Source organism: Aptenodytes patagonicus, chromosome 1 (assembly GCF_965638725.1).
Source record: "Aptenodytes patagonicus chromosome 1, bAptPat1.pri.cur, whole genome shotgun sequence".
Classification (NCBI taxonomy): Eukaryota; Metazoa; Chordata; class Aves; order Sphenisciformes; family Spheniscidae; genus Aptenodytes; species Aptenodytes patagonicus.
In genome coordinates this window covers 14784840-14803553 of record NC_134949.1, presented here as the reverse complement: position 1 = coordinate 14803553, position 18714 = coordinate 14784840, and the positions used below count along the sequence as shown (strand labels likewise).

The window sequence follows — 18714 nt, the reverse complement described above, 5'->3', positions numbered from 1 at the left end:
TATGTAGAAGACCTGCCTCTGTTTGATGAAGATTATTTAAAAGAAGAAGTTTCTTTGCATAACTCATCTGTTTTCCCTCCTGGGCTGTCAGGATTTCCAGCTGTACAAGAAGTATAGTTTATGAAATTATGGGAAGAATGGTGTCAACTCTAAGAATACTTGGGGGGGGAAGCCTTAATTTTGAAGAAAGCCATCTAAGCTTCTTTGAAAGGGCTTAAATACATGTTCTGCTCTTCTGCCATTCATTAACAGAAATCATTCCATATGTAATGACGAGGCTGAAAAAGTAACTGGGAAGTAGGTAAGCTTTAAACATCAGCACTAATTAGAATAAAGTGTAAACATTGGTATTTTTTGTCTCTCTCCTAAACGCTCTATTTTTTTTTCTATGCATCCGTGATCAAGTCTCTGCACATTTGTACAGTCACCTGTTTAAAAGGTATTTATTCAGTTGCCACGACTACTAGGTTGTATCTCTAACAACAGTGATTTAGTAGGTTTAAGTGATACAAATCTTTCTGATGGACAGATAGGTAATTGGAGACCAACTTTCTCATAGCAAGACTACAAAAAACCCTGTTCTGAATATTATCCATCGTGGTTTCAACATAAATAATTATCTATGAAGTGTTCAGGCAAGCCCCTGCAAGGAATGTAACAACTGATAGGTGTCTTGACACTCATGCATCACAGAATCAGAGGACCAAGGAAGAAGTAAGGCTATGGTTCAACTTCAACTGTGTAAAAAACATGAGAGAAATGCACAGATTCCTCCCTCCCTATGCTTCAGTCTACATGTACATCCCGTGGGTCAACTGAATGCTTCCTGTACTTAGTCATCCCACGTACTCTATGCTGTCAATTCAAGTGTAGTTTCCTTTATCCTCCTACTTACCAGTTGACATTCTGAGGTCGAATGATAATCTTTCTGTATGCTCCAGAAAGTGAATAATCTCTGATCTTATGCCTCATGTTGTTGATATCAAGATTGTCAGCTACTAGCATTTCCTTGTAGGCCTCACCAACTGCAAGAGCGGAAAATATTTAATAGGAGAGAGTGTAGTGCGGCCAGTTGAAACAGCCCTTTTTCATTAATCATTCCTTCCCTTGTATTTAGTAGTTTTCAGTGTATATGGGATAAATGTTACACAGAAGTTTAAAATTACTTATTGCAAATCTTATTACCTACAACGTTTGCTTCTACAACCTGATTAGTAGAGGCAGTAACCGAGAAAGAATCTTAGCAAATCAAAATTACAGCTGAAAACAAAAGTTGCAAAATATTTTATTGACATTTCATTGACATCTCATGCATGCTTTCCAATTATCTAAACTTCACAACACTAATCTCAGGTATATGGAAAAAAAAAAATGGGCCAGACTACCCATTGCTCTATCTTTGAAAAAGCAGCAGAGTGAAATGAGTTAAGAGAGCCCTCTGAAGAAATTAGCCGGCAGGGACCTTTAAGTACACTGCCAACAGAATGAGTAATTCTATTACAGTCTTGTATCCTTAAGTAAGGGCATGTGCATTCACACCTGGAGAAGACAGGGAAGGCAATGGAAATACAAGAATATACTGCAGCTAAAATGCCGTCTGGTGCCTTTGATTTGCAGTGTAATTGCCAGCATTACCTCATATATTGAATGTAAAAAATCGCAGCTTTTCTTTCCAATCTTTTAACTCAGTGTGGTTCAGAGCCACGCCTCATCACAAACAGACCTTCACCTTCCAAGTGTTTCAGAGGTGGGTGATAAATGGGATCCTAGCTCTGGGACTTAGCTCTGACAGGCAGAGAGTCTCAAGAGACTTGACTGGTCTTTTAAGGACAACCAAGTACAAGAGCAGTTCAACCCAATATTGAGGAAAACAAGCATACATATTGGGAGACTGGTTTGGCTAAGTAGGGAACTCATGACTAAGCTCGTATGTAAGGACACATACCGTAGGTGAAAGCTAGGGCCAGCTACAAAGAAGGAATATACAAACATTGTCCAGGCACATAGGGGTGGTGTTAGGAAAGCCAAAGCTCAGCTAGAGTTGAAATCAGCAACAGACATCAAGGGCAACAAGAGTTAAACTGCAACATCAGAAATTAAAGACTACAACATGGAAAATGTTGGCCTGCTGCTAAACGGGGCAGCTGGTCTAGTGACAGACATAAGGCTGATGGTCTTAGCGCCTCCTTTGCCTCAGTTTTGACCAGGAAAGTCTCCCAGGCCTCTCTTCCTAGAGGCAAGGTTCAGGAAAGAGGGACTACCAGTAGTGGAAGAAGATACAGGCTGAGAGACCTGGCTCACATCACAGTAAAGCTTTTCTCTATCATCTCTGAAAGATCATGGAGATCTGGGGAGGTCCCAGGCGACTGCAGAAAACCAAGTGTTGCACCCATCTTCAGAAAGGGCAAGAAGGATGATCTAGGGCATTACAGACCAGTGAGACTCACTTTGGTCCCTGGGAAAAATAATGGAGCTAATCCTCTTGGAACGTGTTTCTGGGCACACAATGTGAATAATAGTGAGCATGGTTTTACCAAAAGGGGGAAAAAGGAAAAGAACACCCAAAAAACCCACCAACCTTACTGCCTCCTATGATGAAATTATTACACCTCCGGATGAGGGGAGAGCAGTGACTGTTGCCTACCTTGCCTTTAGCAAGGCTGTCGACATGTTCCCAACAGCATCCTTGTATCCAAGGTTAGAACATTACAGTGGGTGGACTGCTAGATGGGTAAAGAACCGGCTGGCTCATCGTCTCAAAGGATAGTCACTACTGGTTTGAGCTCTACCTAGAAGCTCGTTACAAGCAGAGTTCCTCAAAGAACTGGGATGTGTCCTGTTAAATACCTTCATCAGTGTAAGTGGAGGAGGAGCTGGAATTCACCCCAACAAGTTTGTGGACAAAATCAGGCTGGGGTGGCAGTCGATACATTCAAGAGCCGGACTGCCATTCAGAGAGACCTAGGCAGGCTAGAGGAATGGGCCAAAAGGAACCTCATGAAATTCAGCAAGGACAAAGTCCTGTACCTGAGAATGATTAACTCCTTGCAATGGTACAGGCTAGGGAGCAACTCTGCTGACAGTCACCTGGGACTCCCAGTGGAAAGGAGACTTAACAGAGCACCCTGGCAGCAACAAAAGCTAATAGCAACAGGAGCTTAGCCAGTAGCTACACCGAGGAAAACAATTACTGCCCTTTACTGGGCACTCATGAGACTGCACTTAGAATAGTGTGTCCAGCACAAAGTAGATGCTGATAAACTTGAATGAGTCCAATGGAGGACCACCCCAATGGCCAGGGGTTGTAGCCCATGCCCTGTGAGGAGAGTCTGAGAGAACTGGGCTTCTTTAACTTAGAGAAGACTTAGAGGAGAACTGAGAGACTATTTGTTCTCGAAAGTTTCAGACAAAGCCCTGAGCTAGCTGACCCGAATACAGCACTGACCTTGCTTTGACCAAAAGGTTGGACCAGATGGCCTCCTGAGGTCCTTTCCAACCGAAATGATTCTACAACTCTATCCCTTAATAAAAACACCATGTTCGATACAGATAATTATAGATCACTCAACTTATTCCATTAAGAACAATTTAGATCCAATACACTGTATAGATAGGAGATGAAAGATATGCGCTTTTTTATTTTTAAAACATTCATATTGGTTAATATTTAAACAGATCTGGTTCTTTTTCCTAACTTCAAGCATTTGCTTGGGTTACAAATTCTACAAGTTTGGTTTGTTTTCTAATTTAAAAATCAAATGCATACACTTTTCAATTAACATTTCACCACTTTTTTCCCCTTGTGCTGAGATAAATAATTTTGCCTCAGTAAAAAAAATCGATTTCTTTGGAAAAGCTACTACCTAAAAAGAAGTATGAAACAGAATTATGTTAAATGAAAAAGTTACAATGCAGACTATTATTATCACAATGGGAAAGGCTGACAGTAATGTACCAGAGATCTGAAATAGTGTATTGTTTTAACGGTCACCAAGGTTGCATAGATCCAATCTTCCTTTTAAGAACAATCTTAAAGCAGACTTACATTTTCAGAGTTAAGTACATAAGTTAACAGTCAGACTTACTTTTATGCTTTGGATAAATAACATCAAATCCAGGCAATGGCATCACTACATCGTGGATAGTGTAGTTATCAACATCTCCTTCTTCAATATGAACAGCTGTGGCTACAATCAGGACAGAAAAATGAAGAGTTACCAGTATAGATGTGACAGTTAACATTAGCTAAATTTAAAATGAACCATTTGATTGAAACAAGCCTACTTTGAGAGGAATAACTACTGTGTTTTACCTCCACTTAATAGACAACATTTGCAAGAAAAGAAGTAACAGTCTTCAAGGCTACCACAGTTACCGGCAGAATCACAGCCTGGTTTCCAGTGACTTCTAAAGCTGAATGAAGTAAGGACTGCTAGATGAACAGTGCCCTTACCAGGCATACATAAAGGAGAAATACTGCGGATATTCTCACCCCAGGGAAATGCCAGACCAAATCCAAGTGAAGAAAGTTTTAACTGAGTGGAGCCTCTGCTTTACTAGACACTAATGCAAACAAAAACTTCTGTGGTTAAAACATTCATAACATCCTTCCATAGTTCTCCATAGCTCAACTAAGTTTGAGTTCATTCTTGAGAACAATCAGTCCTTCATAGTCTCTCTTCCCTATCCAGCTATTTGGAAAAACAAGCAAACCAACAGCTCATGGAAGTGTAATACCTAACTTCGGATTCCTTGCAAACTTTGACTAAAACTGGCCAATGGATTCAGAAATCACTGGACCAAAATGGGTGAGAGGGAGAAAAAAATATGTAAGCAGTATCACATAAACAGATGTGTGCCTTGTTTTCCTAGGAATTTGAACTACACAGCATCACTGGCTTTTTGTTTGTCTGATTTTACCTCCTTTAAGTGTGAGATCTCCTGGTACAGCTCTAAGCCCGTATTCTTCTATTCGCTTGCTCACCATATTATTCCACACGTAACTCTGGTAGCTATGAATATACATTAAACGATTATTTCTTGGTATCTAGAGGTAAAGAAAAAAAAAGTGAAACACTAGAAAGATGTATTTTTAGTTTTTTCTCTCAATCATAACCAAAAAGGCATATATTTGAAATGTTACCTTTTCCAGCAACAAGACTAATGCAATTTCTTGGCATACAGATTTGATTTTTGTTCATTATTTGGGAAAAGAGTATGTGAAGAAATAATGCTTTTATACATTTGAAATCCACACAAAAAAACCCTGTGCTTAAATTAAAAAAAAAAAAAACAACCCCAAAAAACCCAATCAGCTGGGTTTTTTTAATTCGACAGCTCAAACACACGGGGCTATTATAAAACACTGAATTCATACTCAACCTCCTGAAATCTTAAGTAAACTTTGCAGATGTGAAAGCACAGTGTTATTCTAATTATCTTCTTCATAAACAAGAAATTATTCCTCAGCTCCTACAATGGGCCCAGTAGTTTGCTGGTGATGAGGTATTTTCTCCAAAGATTTGATCTTGATTACAGTACTTGAAAATGACAGTGAATCCACCACCTCTATGCCAAGCTGATTCATCAGCACACTATCAGTTTGATTTATACTTTTAAAGCAACAGAACTCTGATACTGAACTTTTGCACAGTTCTCAGATCTGTATTATACATGGTTACTAAGTATAACTGTATTGCTTCCAATGTACCAGAGAGATTGTTGTATAAATTGGAAAGCTCATTATGCATACATTAATTACAGATGTCAGTTACCATGCAGCAGTACTTCAAGCAAAAAGGCAGGATAAATGTAAAGATTTTACACTTAACCTTCTACTCATCAAGCATCTATGAGTCTATTTCAAATTCATCATGATACCATCAGAAGAGCATTTATTCAAGTAAATACCCCACAGCACTTTTACACTCACTATGCCAAATGCAGAGATTATGTTCTTCATTCCATACTTTAAGAGTCCGCGTAGAAGCTGTCCTTCCACGCACCTTTTTACAGGTAGTTTCTTGAGGGCTGCTGCTGGATCTTTAGTCTTTGCCCATTCTTCTCTGCATTTTACTAAGTATCCCTTTTCAGCTAGAATGAGGATGTAAAATAAAAATATTTTAACTACACACCAAAAAGCATCCATCATTTAGTTAAAACAGTTGAAAAATTAAAGTTTCAGTCACGGTAATTACACAGATTAACGGAATCACAGAATAGTTGACGTTGCAAGGCTTCACGTGGAGTCTGAGCAGACTCTGTGTATAAGTATTCAGGTCCCTTTTCACCCCCACTGCAAGAAACTGCACAGCAAAGAAAGAGAAGCAGAAAGGCAGAAAGTCTGAAGGTTGCTTCTCCATTGCTAAACTGGCTGAAGTTTAGCACATGCAAAGCTGTCCTCACAAACGTCCTTTCAAATTAAAAGAATCAAAATCTAAAAGCGTTTTTCCTGAACACACAGGAGAGGCAGAAACACTTGATGTATCATTTTTCAATCCTTACCTCCTGGTCGTGGTTTTAATATCAAATCCATTACTTCATTCCAATTGTTCTGTAGAATAGCTCTAAGATTCAAACAGTAAAGTTTATTAAGAACTAATTAAATATATTTTAAGGAGGTTTAGCCAACTTATCAAAAGAAAAATATTAGTGTTTAGATTTATGCAATATTAAAAGTAGTGGTATTATGCAAGATACCTGCTGAAGCAAGTTCAGAAACAAGTTCTTTCTTGAATCTAAAATGAAAACTGGCACATGGCAATATGCTAGAAAAACATTCCCAAAAATACATTAGAAGTTATACAGGGATAAAAATAAAACTTAAAAAAAAAAAAAAGATGAAAACAACACATACCTGCCAATTTGATACGTAGGAACAGCTGTGGTTCCAAATCTTTGCATTCCATAGTAATTAATGAATCCAATTTCCCTGAGAGAGTGCATTGCTTGCTCTATCTGGCCATCAGTTCCTGTTATGTTTCTAGCATTAAAAAAAAAGTTATAGACAGATTATTAAAGGCTTACACTATTTTGTGATCCCCATAATATTAAAGCTCAACATCAACATTATACAGCACTTATCAAATTCAAGACTCCTGCCAATAGAAGGACTTTTCTTCTTTTTTGTAACACAAGATGCATGGATATCCCTTACCTATTTAAAGGAAAAAAAAAAAATTCTAACAGAATCGTCTAAATACATACTAACATATTACCTGAGAACAACAGTGAAATGGTTCCCTTGCAGTTCTCCTAATTTCAGTGGATGGTTCTTGTAACTGAAATTTCCTAATTTGAAGTTCATCAAACATTTATTCAAATGAGCAAGTCTTTGTGCAGTGATTCTAAAAAGAAACAAACAACAGTGACCAACCTATGCTTAGAAAAGCAGATAGTTAAATAAATATAGAAATGCCTGCATTTCAATACAAAAAGCAGTGAGTCCAGTTTCCCCAATTTTCTGTTGTTGCCTTTTCAAAGTATTTTAATGAAATATCTAAAAGAAAAGAACGGATAATTCTTAAGGCTACTTATACAAGAGAAAAAGTATACCGTGACAAAGACTATTAGCACTGTCTTTTCACATCTATGTTACAGTATGCACTCAAAAAAAAGTATGTTGCAATACTGATGTATACTGTACCCCACAAGCTGAACTCTGCTTTATTTGAATAACTACACCATGAATACACTCCAGTTAGCACAGTCATAAACACAGAGTTAAGTAATTAGCCACTGTGTAAGCTTAGTGCAGATGAAGGGGTATGAAATCCAGTCTGTCACTGATATCTTTCATTTTTGTTGCTAGTACTTTTGGAGGCATACCCTGTTCTTTTCATCACCGAGCTGCTCTTTGACACTTCCGCTAAAATTTATACCAGGATAGACAAATTTATCAACTAGCATGGCCAGCGTACTTAGCTCAGAGCGGGTTGATAAGTGGTAATGTCTCCTCTCCTACGCCATCCTTCTCCAAGGCTGCGCAGGAGAGTCGGGTACTGTGGCACTACCGAACAGACACCACAGATCAGTACATTCCCCCCAATCAATGCTTACAACACACTGAAGCTCTTGGACACAACATTAAATGTAACCACGTTAAAAGTAAACGGAACAGCACCTGAGATGGCTACACCACAAGTTTGGTTAATTGTCATCACTTTGCAAACTTGCCTTGCAGCAACGAGAATCTGGGGCTTCTCACGATTCACAAATTAATAATTCCTTTTATATGTGCAAATGTATGCACATGCAAACCACTGGGAGGAAAAAGACGAATTAAGTAGTGAATGCCCTCCTTTTAACATGGATTTGATCAAATTTCTGGCTTTCAAACCTTGGAATTCCTCATTTGAGTATTGTGGTTTTCAAAGACTTGTAAATAGTAGTCCAGGCAGAATATTCCAGCTAGCTAAACAGATATGGTAATATATGACTGTGAGGCATCCATCATTCTCACTTATGGATGTAACACTAATTTCAAGTGCCCAGAAGCCATATAATTATCTTGGAATGTGACAAAATACATTTTATTTTATCTTAGTAGGCAACTTATGGGAGTAGGTTAAGGCAGGAAAAATTCTTCATCATTTTTTGCCGCTTCTGGCTACTCACAGATGAGCAAAGGCAGTGGTTAGCCTTCTCTGGAGCTGTTCAGAGAGTTCAATGAGAAAGAAAATAGGATTCCAGCTGGAGGAGGGGGAAAACAAAAATCAGGAAGGAAATGGGACATAATTTTCACTGTGTCATTCTGTTTTTCTGCTGTTGCACGGGAGCCATGCAGCATAAGAGCATGTAGGCAATTTGGCCTACTGCTTCAGCCAAATACATGTATCCAGCCTATGACTCAGAGCACCACTGACTGAAAATACTAGCAATCACCATGGAAAAAAAAAAGGATTATAATTATAGCATCTTCATTAACACATGTGCTTTACAAGATCAGGACCCGAATCCACCATTTGTGTCACATGCATACTGAGTCTTCAAGGTATTTAACAAGATATTCAAGTTATCACGGCAGGAGTGCAAATACTCCAGTATATTTTCACTTACCTAAGAACAGCAATCTCTTGAACTGTTATAGCCCTTTTATCTTTAGTTCCCATGTAGGAAAATATGTTTGGCTTCACTCTTAAAAGCAACAGTAACAGATATTATGTATGTTAAAATAACCACAGATCGAACATAATTTTCAGCATAATTACCTAGAATTATTAATCTTCTATATTAAAAACAGAAAATATACATATATTCCCCAGAACTAGGCTGCAATTTTACACCCCTGAATATGTGTGACATTTTCTAATCTCATCTGTAAGTACGTAAAACACAGGGAAACTTCTCTGTTTTAATTGTATGTAGACAGATTCACTTTTACCACAACTGTGCTTTCAGAATATGAGCTTTGAAGTACTTCTTTATATACATCCACTCAATGCACAAATGCACAGCCACCACTAATTTCACTAAAAAAAAATTCATTTCCATTTCTTCCTTAAACTTCAAATAACACGTGTGTTTGAATACCATGCATGCACATTACGTGAGAATATGAGAAGTTAATTTAAAATTTGATCCATTTCTTTCCTTGAGAGGAAAATTTCCTTTCCTCTTTGTAGTTGACAGCCTGTGTTACACAGGGAGTATTTCCAGTTATTCCAGCTATGGGCACCAGGGGGTAGCAGGATTGCCATTACATACATTTTTCCACCAAACTATGCTCCTACCATTCTGTTCTCAAATACAAGTACTAGTAGTATACTGGTTAGAGTCTAGACTACAAACATTTATTTTTGGACAAGGAGGGTGAAGGAAAAGGAGGGGAGAAGTGGGGAAGTTTCCCTACGAGTAGATCACTGAATTGACCCGATTTTAAAATAGTCCTTCCTCTGCAATTCACTGTGTTCACATCACGCCTTTGGCACATCTTTTTTTTGCTGCTCTTGATGGGGTGAAAGGAATCTAAGGCTGTGTTGCCATGGAGAAATTAATACATAGAACAACAGTTTATCAACTGTAACTGCTTAGGAACTGATCAGCATATTATCACAACAATATCTGACAGGTTCATAACATACTTGCATACATTCACACACTGGGAAAAAAATGGCTTTTAATTCAGGTTACGCACACTGAGGCTTTGAGCTGCTGAGCCTTGATCAGCAAACTTCAATTGTGGACCTTTTTCCATTGAAGTAGTAGGGTACAGTCTTTTAAATTTCTTGGGATCATTCTGTTCCATTCTCACCTCCTTCCAAAACTTACAAGTTTCAAATTTGATATTCTAAAATAACTTTTTTTTTTTAAAAAATCACTGGCTATGAATTAGACAACACTTGTGTTACTTACATAATTCTGAAGCATAATATTTACAGTAACATGAAACGTGGGGGGAGGACTGCATGCTAGCCAGGCTGGCAGAAACAACAGCCTTACCTTAAAAATTTGGACAGGACATTAATGGCATCCATAGTATCCTTGTTCTCCTTGTACAGTACGAAGTGGCAGTAGCTTCCCCTAGATTTTGGCCAAGAGTGTTTTCTTGGATCTTTAAAAACAAAAGGTTAAAATTTGTAAAGTGTCATTTTTAAAATTTAATTAATATCTTTGCCATTGCAGCTACATTTAAAACAAATATGGAAGAGTCAATTTCTTCTAATTTCCATCTGCTTTTTTTTTTTTTAAGGAAAAAAGTGAATTACTGATAGCAAAAGCTGCAAAGCGCATTGAAAAAGACCTTCTCCCCTTCCACTGGGCTGTAAACTTCTCTTTAATCAATTCTGTCACCTAGAAAATCTTGAATGAAATGGTGACAGTTCCTTTGTCACGAAATTATCTAAAAATATACCCTAGTCATTTAACTGCCATATTGCCTGATTAAATTTCTCAAAAACATTATGATTACACTGACTTTCAGCAATAAAAGCCACTCTACACTTCATTTAGTGCCTTCTATAATTAACAGATGAAGACCATTGGAGCCCTGTTTGTGGGAAGACTGCAATTATTTATAGTACTAACATATTCCTTATTTTGTAGGATTTTTTCTGTATGTCACGCAAAAGCATGGGTCGTATCTCTACAAAAGCCTAAAAAAAGTATACTCACAAAAAATTTAAGGTGAATTTTTTTTTAAAGTCCTACGGGAGGGAGAAATCCGGCACAATAGAGACGTTGACAAATAATTCAAGCCAGATACTGTGCCGCATTTAGAGAATGCCAGAGGGAGATAACTTCAGCTCCTGCAGACTAACAACTAATTTACAATTCTGTACAATAATTTGGCGTTTTCTGGAGAGGGAAGAAAACTGTCAATGTATTTTGTCAAGCTTTTGTTGCACATAAAAGCCTCCAGAGATAAAACTTTCCTTTTACAATCATCCACTGTTGATAGCATTACTGAGAAGGGGGATTGATTCTACACAGGTTTAGCAACCAATTTTGAGGTGCTTTGTTTATCAATTCTTTGTTTTATAAGAACAAAACTGAAGATTTGTTTTGTTTTAAATAAGAAGTCCCTTATCTCTTGGTGGCCACCAAGCAGACATTCCTGGTTTTGTACAAAAAGGGCTTAAGCGTCTTTTGTAACAGCAAAAGCTAACTGCAAAAGCCAGTCCTATTCCAGTATATAAACACCAATGCAGGAAGGAAGTTCTTGGGAAATGTTGCTCTTTTTGTTCACGTTAGTTTAATAAAGCCCAGCTATCCCACACAGGCAGTGAATATGTTTAATTTTCATGAAACTTCCTGGTAAAAGATAATTCTTCTTGCTTTTTTTGAGAAGCTGCCATCCATACACACACTTCTGCAAAAACAATTTCGCATGCTACAGTATAAAATACTATACATGTAGTTTTTAATCACTTAAAAATTATTGCAACACTTGCCTTGTACCATCAGTTTCTAAGCAAAGCCCTTCTCCCCCCCCCCGCCCCAGAGTTTCCTAGGACCTAAACTGAGCAGTATGGTCCAAAGCCTGTTAAGAGACCTCATGCTCCTGCTGGTCTCCCTTCTGAGCCACCACTGCTCTTAAACACAATCAAACACTGCATTCAGCTTGAAGAGCAAGGTCCTTCATGAAGAACTCAGTAATTAGAAGGGAAGAGAGGAAGACAGAGCGTGATTCTCAAGGAAAGTCTTCTCCAGCTGGAATCATTCTTTAAATTTAACTAATCCATCTTGCACACGGTCATTTCAACACCCTTCAAAAAGCAAGCCCTAATCTGGGCTAGACTAAAAAGACTCTATAGATACTATATATATCAATGGGCTCCTCCTGCTTTGGGCATCACAGCCATGTGCCTATCCCCTGCACTGCCGGCCATGCTGAGTACTGGGAGGCTGCAGCTACAGTCCCAATATTTAACCATTTCTCACCCAATACTTCAAAGTATTCAACTGGGTAGATGGAACAGACGGACAGTTTGCAATCCTTACTGCTCTGTTTCAGAGTCATGTTACATTTTTGACAGTAAAATCCTATTTCCAAGCCCTTCTTCCAAACCTTTTGCTGCAACTTGAGGGCTGGAAGCTCTTTTTTAATATTGGGATGTATGATATATACTTTTGAAGTTGTATAAATACAGATAGCGGTGTCTGAAATACAAGGCTGAAGGGCAAAGGCTTGCCTTAATGAAATCAATGGAAAATTTACCATAGATATCACACGGTATTGTCAAAACTGATAATTCACATCACTTATTACTGGCGGACTTTCTCTGCACCGAATGACTACTGCCTATACTGAACTAGAAAAAAGAGGCAGCACAAGCCCAGTCCTTGGCTGTTTCAGGGAATTTTAAGCATTACTTATGTGTAGGGTTTTTTAATTGTTACTAGTTTGGCCAGTCTTGTCGCTATTTAGGAGGTCATAATGGTTGGCATTTCATTTTGTTAGCATGAAATGTCAACATCTCTTACCTGTTGCAGTTCTGACCTCTGTCCCAATGCATAGCATAAAGAGCACAAAAAAGTAGCATTTAATTTTTAGACTGTCAAAGGGTTTTTAGAGGTGAACATGCAGGTTTATGGTTATGGGATTGTTTATGCTTTAGAGAGCATCCAACAGTTAGGTGGTGGATGACAGCAATTTAGACAGTTATGCAATGGAATCGTGCAGAGGCAAACAGTGAACATATGGAAAGCTTCAATCGGAGATGCAACAAACTTCATTTGTGGACAATGATGAAACAGCAGTTTACTAACAATTTAGTAAGGAAGTATTTTAAGTATTTTAGGTGTAAACTTACTATAGACACAAAGCAGCTTCTAATTTTAAATTTTAGGAAAGTATGTTTGGTACAACAAAAGTAATCAGATATCTCAGCTAATATTCAAATATTCTACGCTTCTGAAATGTTTCTTGCCTGGGGAACCCACTCAGGACTAAGACATGTTAGTGGCTATATGAACACGAGAGAGAAATATAATCCTGACTAAAAAGAACTTGCACTCTTAAATCCTACGTTCATAAGCATTTACACACACTCACTGAAACTGCACACATCTCCACCAATATGCACAGGTGTTTATAGCACAACTTAGGAATCCAAGTTTAAATAGATGATGCTCCTCTGCGTCACAAGATGGTGCTCCAGATAATGTTTTAATCCTAGAGGCACATCACTAAATTCTTTTCAGTGTATTTCAAATACTTGAATTCTTTTCTACAGTATCTCTTAAATCAGACTGGTCAGCTTAGTAACAACCACTTGACTGTAACAATGGTTAAGGAATAGAAGCAGCAGAAGGAAAAGGTGGAGGTAAAACCATTACAAACCAACAGAGAACACCACTGTCTGAGGAGGATTTTGTGCTGGCAAGTATACATACTCCATGCATAAAGCATGCAAACATACAAATTTTCTAAACATGATTAAACAAGATACATGAACACATTATAATTGTACCAATAAAAGTACAACATTCCCATATTTGCTTAGAACAAGCCTTAAAAAATAATAAAATTAAATGTGGAGATTGTGTTATTTCCAATTTTAAATTATCTTATCTCCTTCATCTTTAAAATGAAAGGGCTAGGTTTACATACTGTCATTTGTAGTAAGTTGAAATGACATAGGAATGCAATCAGTTTAAAGCAAACCAAACCTTAATACCTTTCGTTAAATGTGCAACATTCTGCATGTAGACAATCCTCTCAACTTACAGTAGCAACAAATTTGCAATAACATGAAAAGATGTAGAACACATGAATTTATCCCCAGTAACCAAAACAGTATTTGGCAAGATTAAGGTGGATAACACTTCATTTTGAAAATCCTTCATTACTTTGATTATTCCAAAATAGTAACTGTGATTTATAATGAATAAAGACAATTTTCTGCAAATATAATTAGCCTTGGAAGCAGAAGTAGCCTTAAAGATCATGGTAAATATATTATGTTTATATAAAACGATAACTCTGAGAAAACAAATAGGTGCTTGTCTATTCAAGTCATTGCGAATTTTGTCACGGATTTTCAAAACAGTCAAGATGACACTGACTGTCAGCGTAATGTATGCATTTTAGCTACAACCTCTTACTTCCACAATGCACACTTACACATCCAGGTATGTTCATGAAAGCTAAGTTCAAACAATACTGAAAATAAAGCCCCTATTTTGCCTATTCCCACTGAAATAGCAAAAGATCCTCTCACTTCTAACATGGTTGTATTTGATGAATGATTGTAGAAATTTAAATTTGAGACACTCCTCGTGTTCCTAGTCATTTTAGATGCACAGCATCAGCTGCAAAGAGGAAAAAGCAAAGCCAGACTACATTAGGAGGTATGCTCCACTTGAAGGACTTCCTAATGATTTTTATTTTTGGGATAATTTTAGCACTTACTTTACCCAACTGCTGTGATACTGAAACTCACTTGCCAGTGCTTTTTTCCCAGCAGCATGATAAGCAATAATGTATTTTTTTCCATCTCGATCTTCTGTTTTAGTCTCCAGCCCAGGAAACAAGGACTTCACAGCCTGATGGATAACTGTTCTTTTTTCTTTGGTGTCTTCAATTACCTGTGTTAATACACACACATGCAGAAACCAAGTAAAGTAATACAAAAGGGGAGGGATTCTCTCAGAGTTAAATTTTGCATGCTTAAAGAAAACTCACCAAATCACAGTAAAGTACTGAATAGGTATACTTTTAAAAGTCTGGCCTACTTATTAAAATTAGTTTGAAAAATAATAAATAACTCTGCTACAAACCCCAGTCCCAACATTCACAAAAGAAAATTCTAAAGACTTATTCCCCTCTTCTGCGCTTAATAAAATTCCCTCTCCTAATGAAAACTCTGGCAAAATGAAGTTTTTCTATATGCATTAAAGGAAAAAAAATGGCTAGATAAGATTATTTAATGTGTGAATGCTTATTTGAAATTACCAGATTTAATCCTACTCATCTCTGTGTCCCAAATTTAGTTCAACAGTTATTCTTCAAGTACATGGAATATTTGGATGTTTAAAAATACCAAGTTTTAGTTTCATTTTGTACCTTCTTTTTTTTCTTGTTACAGAAGAGCGTATTTATCTTCTTTTCTATTAAATCACTAAACACTGACCTTGAAGATAGCCTTTCATCAGGATGGATGTTTTATTTAATCCTTCTTACATAATTATCCTATAAAATACTACTAAACAGAAAACCAAAATATCACAAGAAAATTTTAAGATCACAGAAATTAAGACGTGTATTTGAGTTTGTGTGTACAGTCCCACCGAAATCAAAATGACAACTCATGTGCATGAATTTGACTGTATCTGTAAGGCTTTACAGAATTGAACCACAAACATTTCGTTATTACTTGTTGCATCATGTTCAAACTGCTTATACCTTACATGCACTAGAAAGCACGTACCTTTCACTCTCTCGTCCTCCTCCCCCACCCCAAACTTCGTATCATTTATTAATTTTACCTCTATGGCAACACTAGTTTCCTTATTCTTAAGAAGCTGGAGCTCCTCTAAACGCTGTTTGTCTTCATCTGACAAAACTGTAAATGTTTCTTCTGATGGGTCCTAATACATATTCGGGGGGAAAAACAAACATCCGATAACCCTCACGGAATAACTTTCAGCCTTTTAATGTTTTTGCTTGAGGAGCATAGCCATTACCGAATTTTTACCTCAAAATTTACCTCATCATCCACTGGAACAGAAAAGTCATCTAAATGGCTCACACGTCCATCTTTGCCTATTTCATGGACAACAAAGTCTGAGTATCTGATAGGAAGAAACACACGTTAAAATTGTAACAAAAAAATAAAAATCTCACATCATATAAAGTCCTTTCCCAAGAAGCTGTTTGTTAGCAGAATTCATTCAAGAATTCTGAATTCACATAATACAATTCATGTAAAAGAAACTTCAACCATGAGAAAGCTGTACCTATTCTCACCCCTCAGAAGGATACAATGAGAACACAAAAGAAAGTCTGGCATATCTAAACACAGCAGACCTCTGCAGATAATGGAACACCTGCTGTAGTTATTCTGAGTCATTTTCTCACTAGCTTGCAGAGATCAGTAATGCATATCCTCAATCCCAGTCATTACTGACAATTACGACTTTACTGCATTGCTACAATGTGGACACAAATGCATTAACTCTGTTACTTCAAATTATCTGCAGAATAAAGTGCATGTGAGCCACTCTTTAAGGAAAGCAGGACAAATTCAGCTCTGTTACATATATTCAATTACAGAGAACATCTTTCAAATAAACAGTTACTCTGCATGCTCTGTGATAGCAACAAAGAGTTTGACTATGACATTTTGAATCAAGTCACTATGTCCAATAATAAAAACATCCTGACTTTTAACAGAGCACAGTCAGTCTATGTTGCAATTGCTGAATGATTTTTAAGTAGCATTTGCTTGTAAAGGGAAAAAAAAAAGACAAATAAAATTCTTAATCTATGAATGTTGAAAGATGAATAAAACTTCACCATAGGAATGCTTCTACTGTATCTCCCCCAAGCCTCCCTTTGCCATACCTCTGTGCAGCCATACATTGTATTGGTAGAATTCCTTCCTGAGGAGTATTGTGTCCTCTCTCTTATTATCTATAGCTGTCTAGACATGCTAGTCACTGGTAACATAAAAACACCAGGACTAAATTAATGATAGGTGTTATAAACTAAGATCAAAGAAAAACCACGAGCCCACGAACGTTTCTACCACCCAGCTACCTTTGGCCACCTCGATTCAAAACTGGCAGATTTCCCAGAAGGAGGTTCAGCACAGACTGTGTTCCCCAGTAAAGGATTATGCTAGCTGCTTAATGCTGCATATAAAGATTAAGTACATACACAATATGTACATATCTCTTTATTATGTAAAATGATCTATCTACGAAGCCAGTATTTAAAAACAGGGACTTCTGGGTGTGTAAACAAAGCACCCTTAACTGCTTTGCTAAGTTAGGGCAACAATGATTATCACTTCAATGAGTTTTTGTATTTGCATTCTGTTTTATTCAAAGATGTTATTTAATTTAAAAAACCTAGAAGTTTCATTAAAAAAAAGCTACTAAAAAACCCAAACGTCTTAAGTATATAATTCCACACCCTGAGTTATAAAATTCCCTGATCAGACCATAATTTAAAGCCTAACGGACCATCTGACAATATACATGTTTACAGACATTAGCACAATAAAGTCAGGGAAAAGCAAAGAAGAACCAAAGAGGGATGGTTTCAATACTGTTCTCCAGTGCATCTTGTATCAGCACTGAAGAGTGGTACAAAAGGTGGGTGTACTGCATAAGGTTTTATGCTGTATGCTGCTGCCAGAGAGCAAGACAAATAGCAAAGGTCAGTGTAATCGTGTATTTCTATCCATACACAGCTTCTTTCTTCAGAGCTCCATTTGACAGGAAAGAAGAAAAAAAAAAAAAAGAAAAACAATCTAGAAAAGTCCCAAAGTCCCAAATTAAACCTTCCTTTCAGTCTCAGCACTAGGAAAAGAAAGTGATGAACCTCCCAAGTGGCCACACATAATCCAGTTGCATCCTGTGAGTCAGAAAAGGAAAATGGAGAACAACAGCTGCTTAACACAAGGAATTAACATACGTAACAAGACAAAGAGTTACCTCTCTTTTAAGATTCCAGAAAACCCTTTATGAGAGCTAACAAATTTAGTTATGCCAACATCACTTTCTGTCAGTCCATGCTTCATCATGTCTGCAAAGCTCTCTGGATCTCCATCTTCATCACTGTCCTCTAGTTCCTCATCTTCCTGCTCCTCACTTTCCTCATTGGGGATTATTTCATTTTTCGTGTCCTCAAGCAGAGATTTGTCAGGTTGATCTGTTACAGTCTCAACGCTCTGCCCAGAGTCGTTCCCTGTCTTAGACTTCTCTGAGATCTTCTGTCTTTTAATTTCGTCTGCATTAGCCACATCATCCTCAGAGCGAGGACGTTTCAAGGATACACTATTCATTTCTACAGTTTCCATGTTTAAGGCACAGTGTAGGATAGAAAGCCCTGAGGAGCAAGAAGAATGGCTTATTTCCTGTCTGTTTAAGAGCAGTATCAATACATAGTCTCTTCACTCCAAGGACTCTACGCCCTGCAACGGTTCAGGAAAACCACACAACTTTCTGCATTTTTAAGTTAAACGTCAAGTAAAAATTTTGTACAGCTAGAAATAATATATACTTGGGAAGAGAGTAGGGAGATGTTAAGGGGACTTAATACCC

General features: G+C 37.4%; 1 protein-coding gene across 10 annotated transcripts in view; it reads right to left on the bottom strand.

Annotated features, from left to right (window-relative positions):
* The window catches only part of PUS7 (pseudouridine synthase 7), a 46202-nt gene that overhangs the window by 1744 nt on the left and 25744 nt on the right, over positions 1-18714 (bottom strand). For 5 of the 10 annotated variants that reach the window (XM_076328438.1, XM_076328447.1, XM_076328429.1 and 2 more), the window contains 14 exons: positions 18106-18499; positions 16140-16236; positions 15931-16032; positions 14886-15030; positions 12925-12942; positions 10441-10552; positions 9058-9135; positions 7218-7346; positions 6857-6982; positions 6505-6566; positions 5933-6093; positions 4921-5047; positions 4086-4187; positions 896-1025 (listed from right to left, as the gene is read on the bottom strand). In XM_076328438.1, the coding sequence (XP_076184553.1) occupies positions 896-1025; positions 4086-4187; positions 4921-5047; positions 5933-6093; positions 6505-6566; positions 6857-6982; positions 7218-7346; positions 9058-9135; positions 10441-10552; positions 12925-12942; positions 14886-15030; positions 15931-16032; positions 16140-16236; positions 18106-18470 (1754 nt within the window). In that variant the 5' untranslated portion in view covers positions 18471-18499. The remainder of the gene's footprint in view (positions 1-895; positions 1026-4085; positions 4188-4920; positions 5048-5932; positions 6094-6504; positions 6567-6856; positions 6983-7217; positions 7347-9057; positions 9136-10440; positions 10553-12924; positions 12943-14885; positions 15031-15930; positions 16033-16139; positions 16237-18105; positions 18500-18714) is intronic. The other 5 variants (XM_076328504.1, XM_076328476.1, XM_076328485.1 and 2 more) reach the window with 5 other exon arrangements.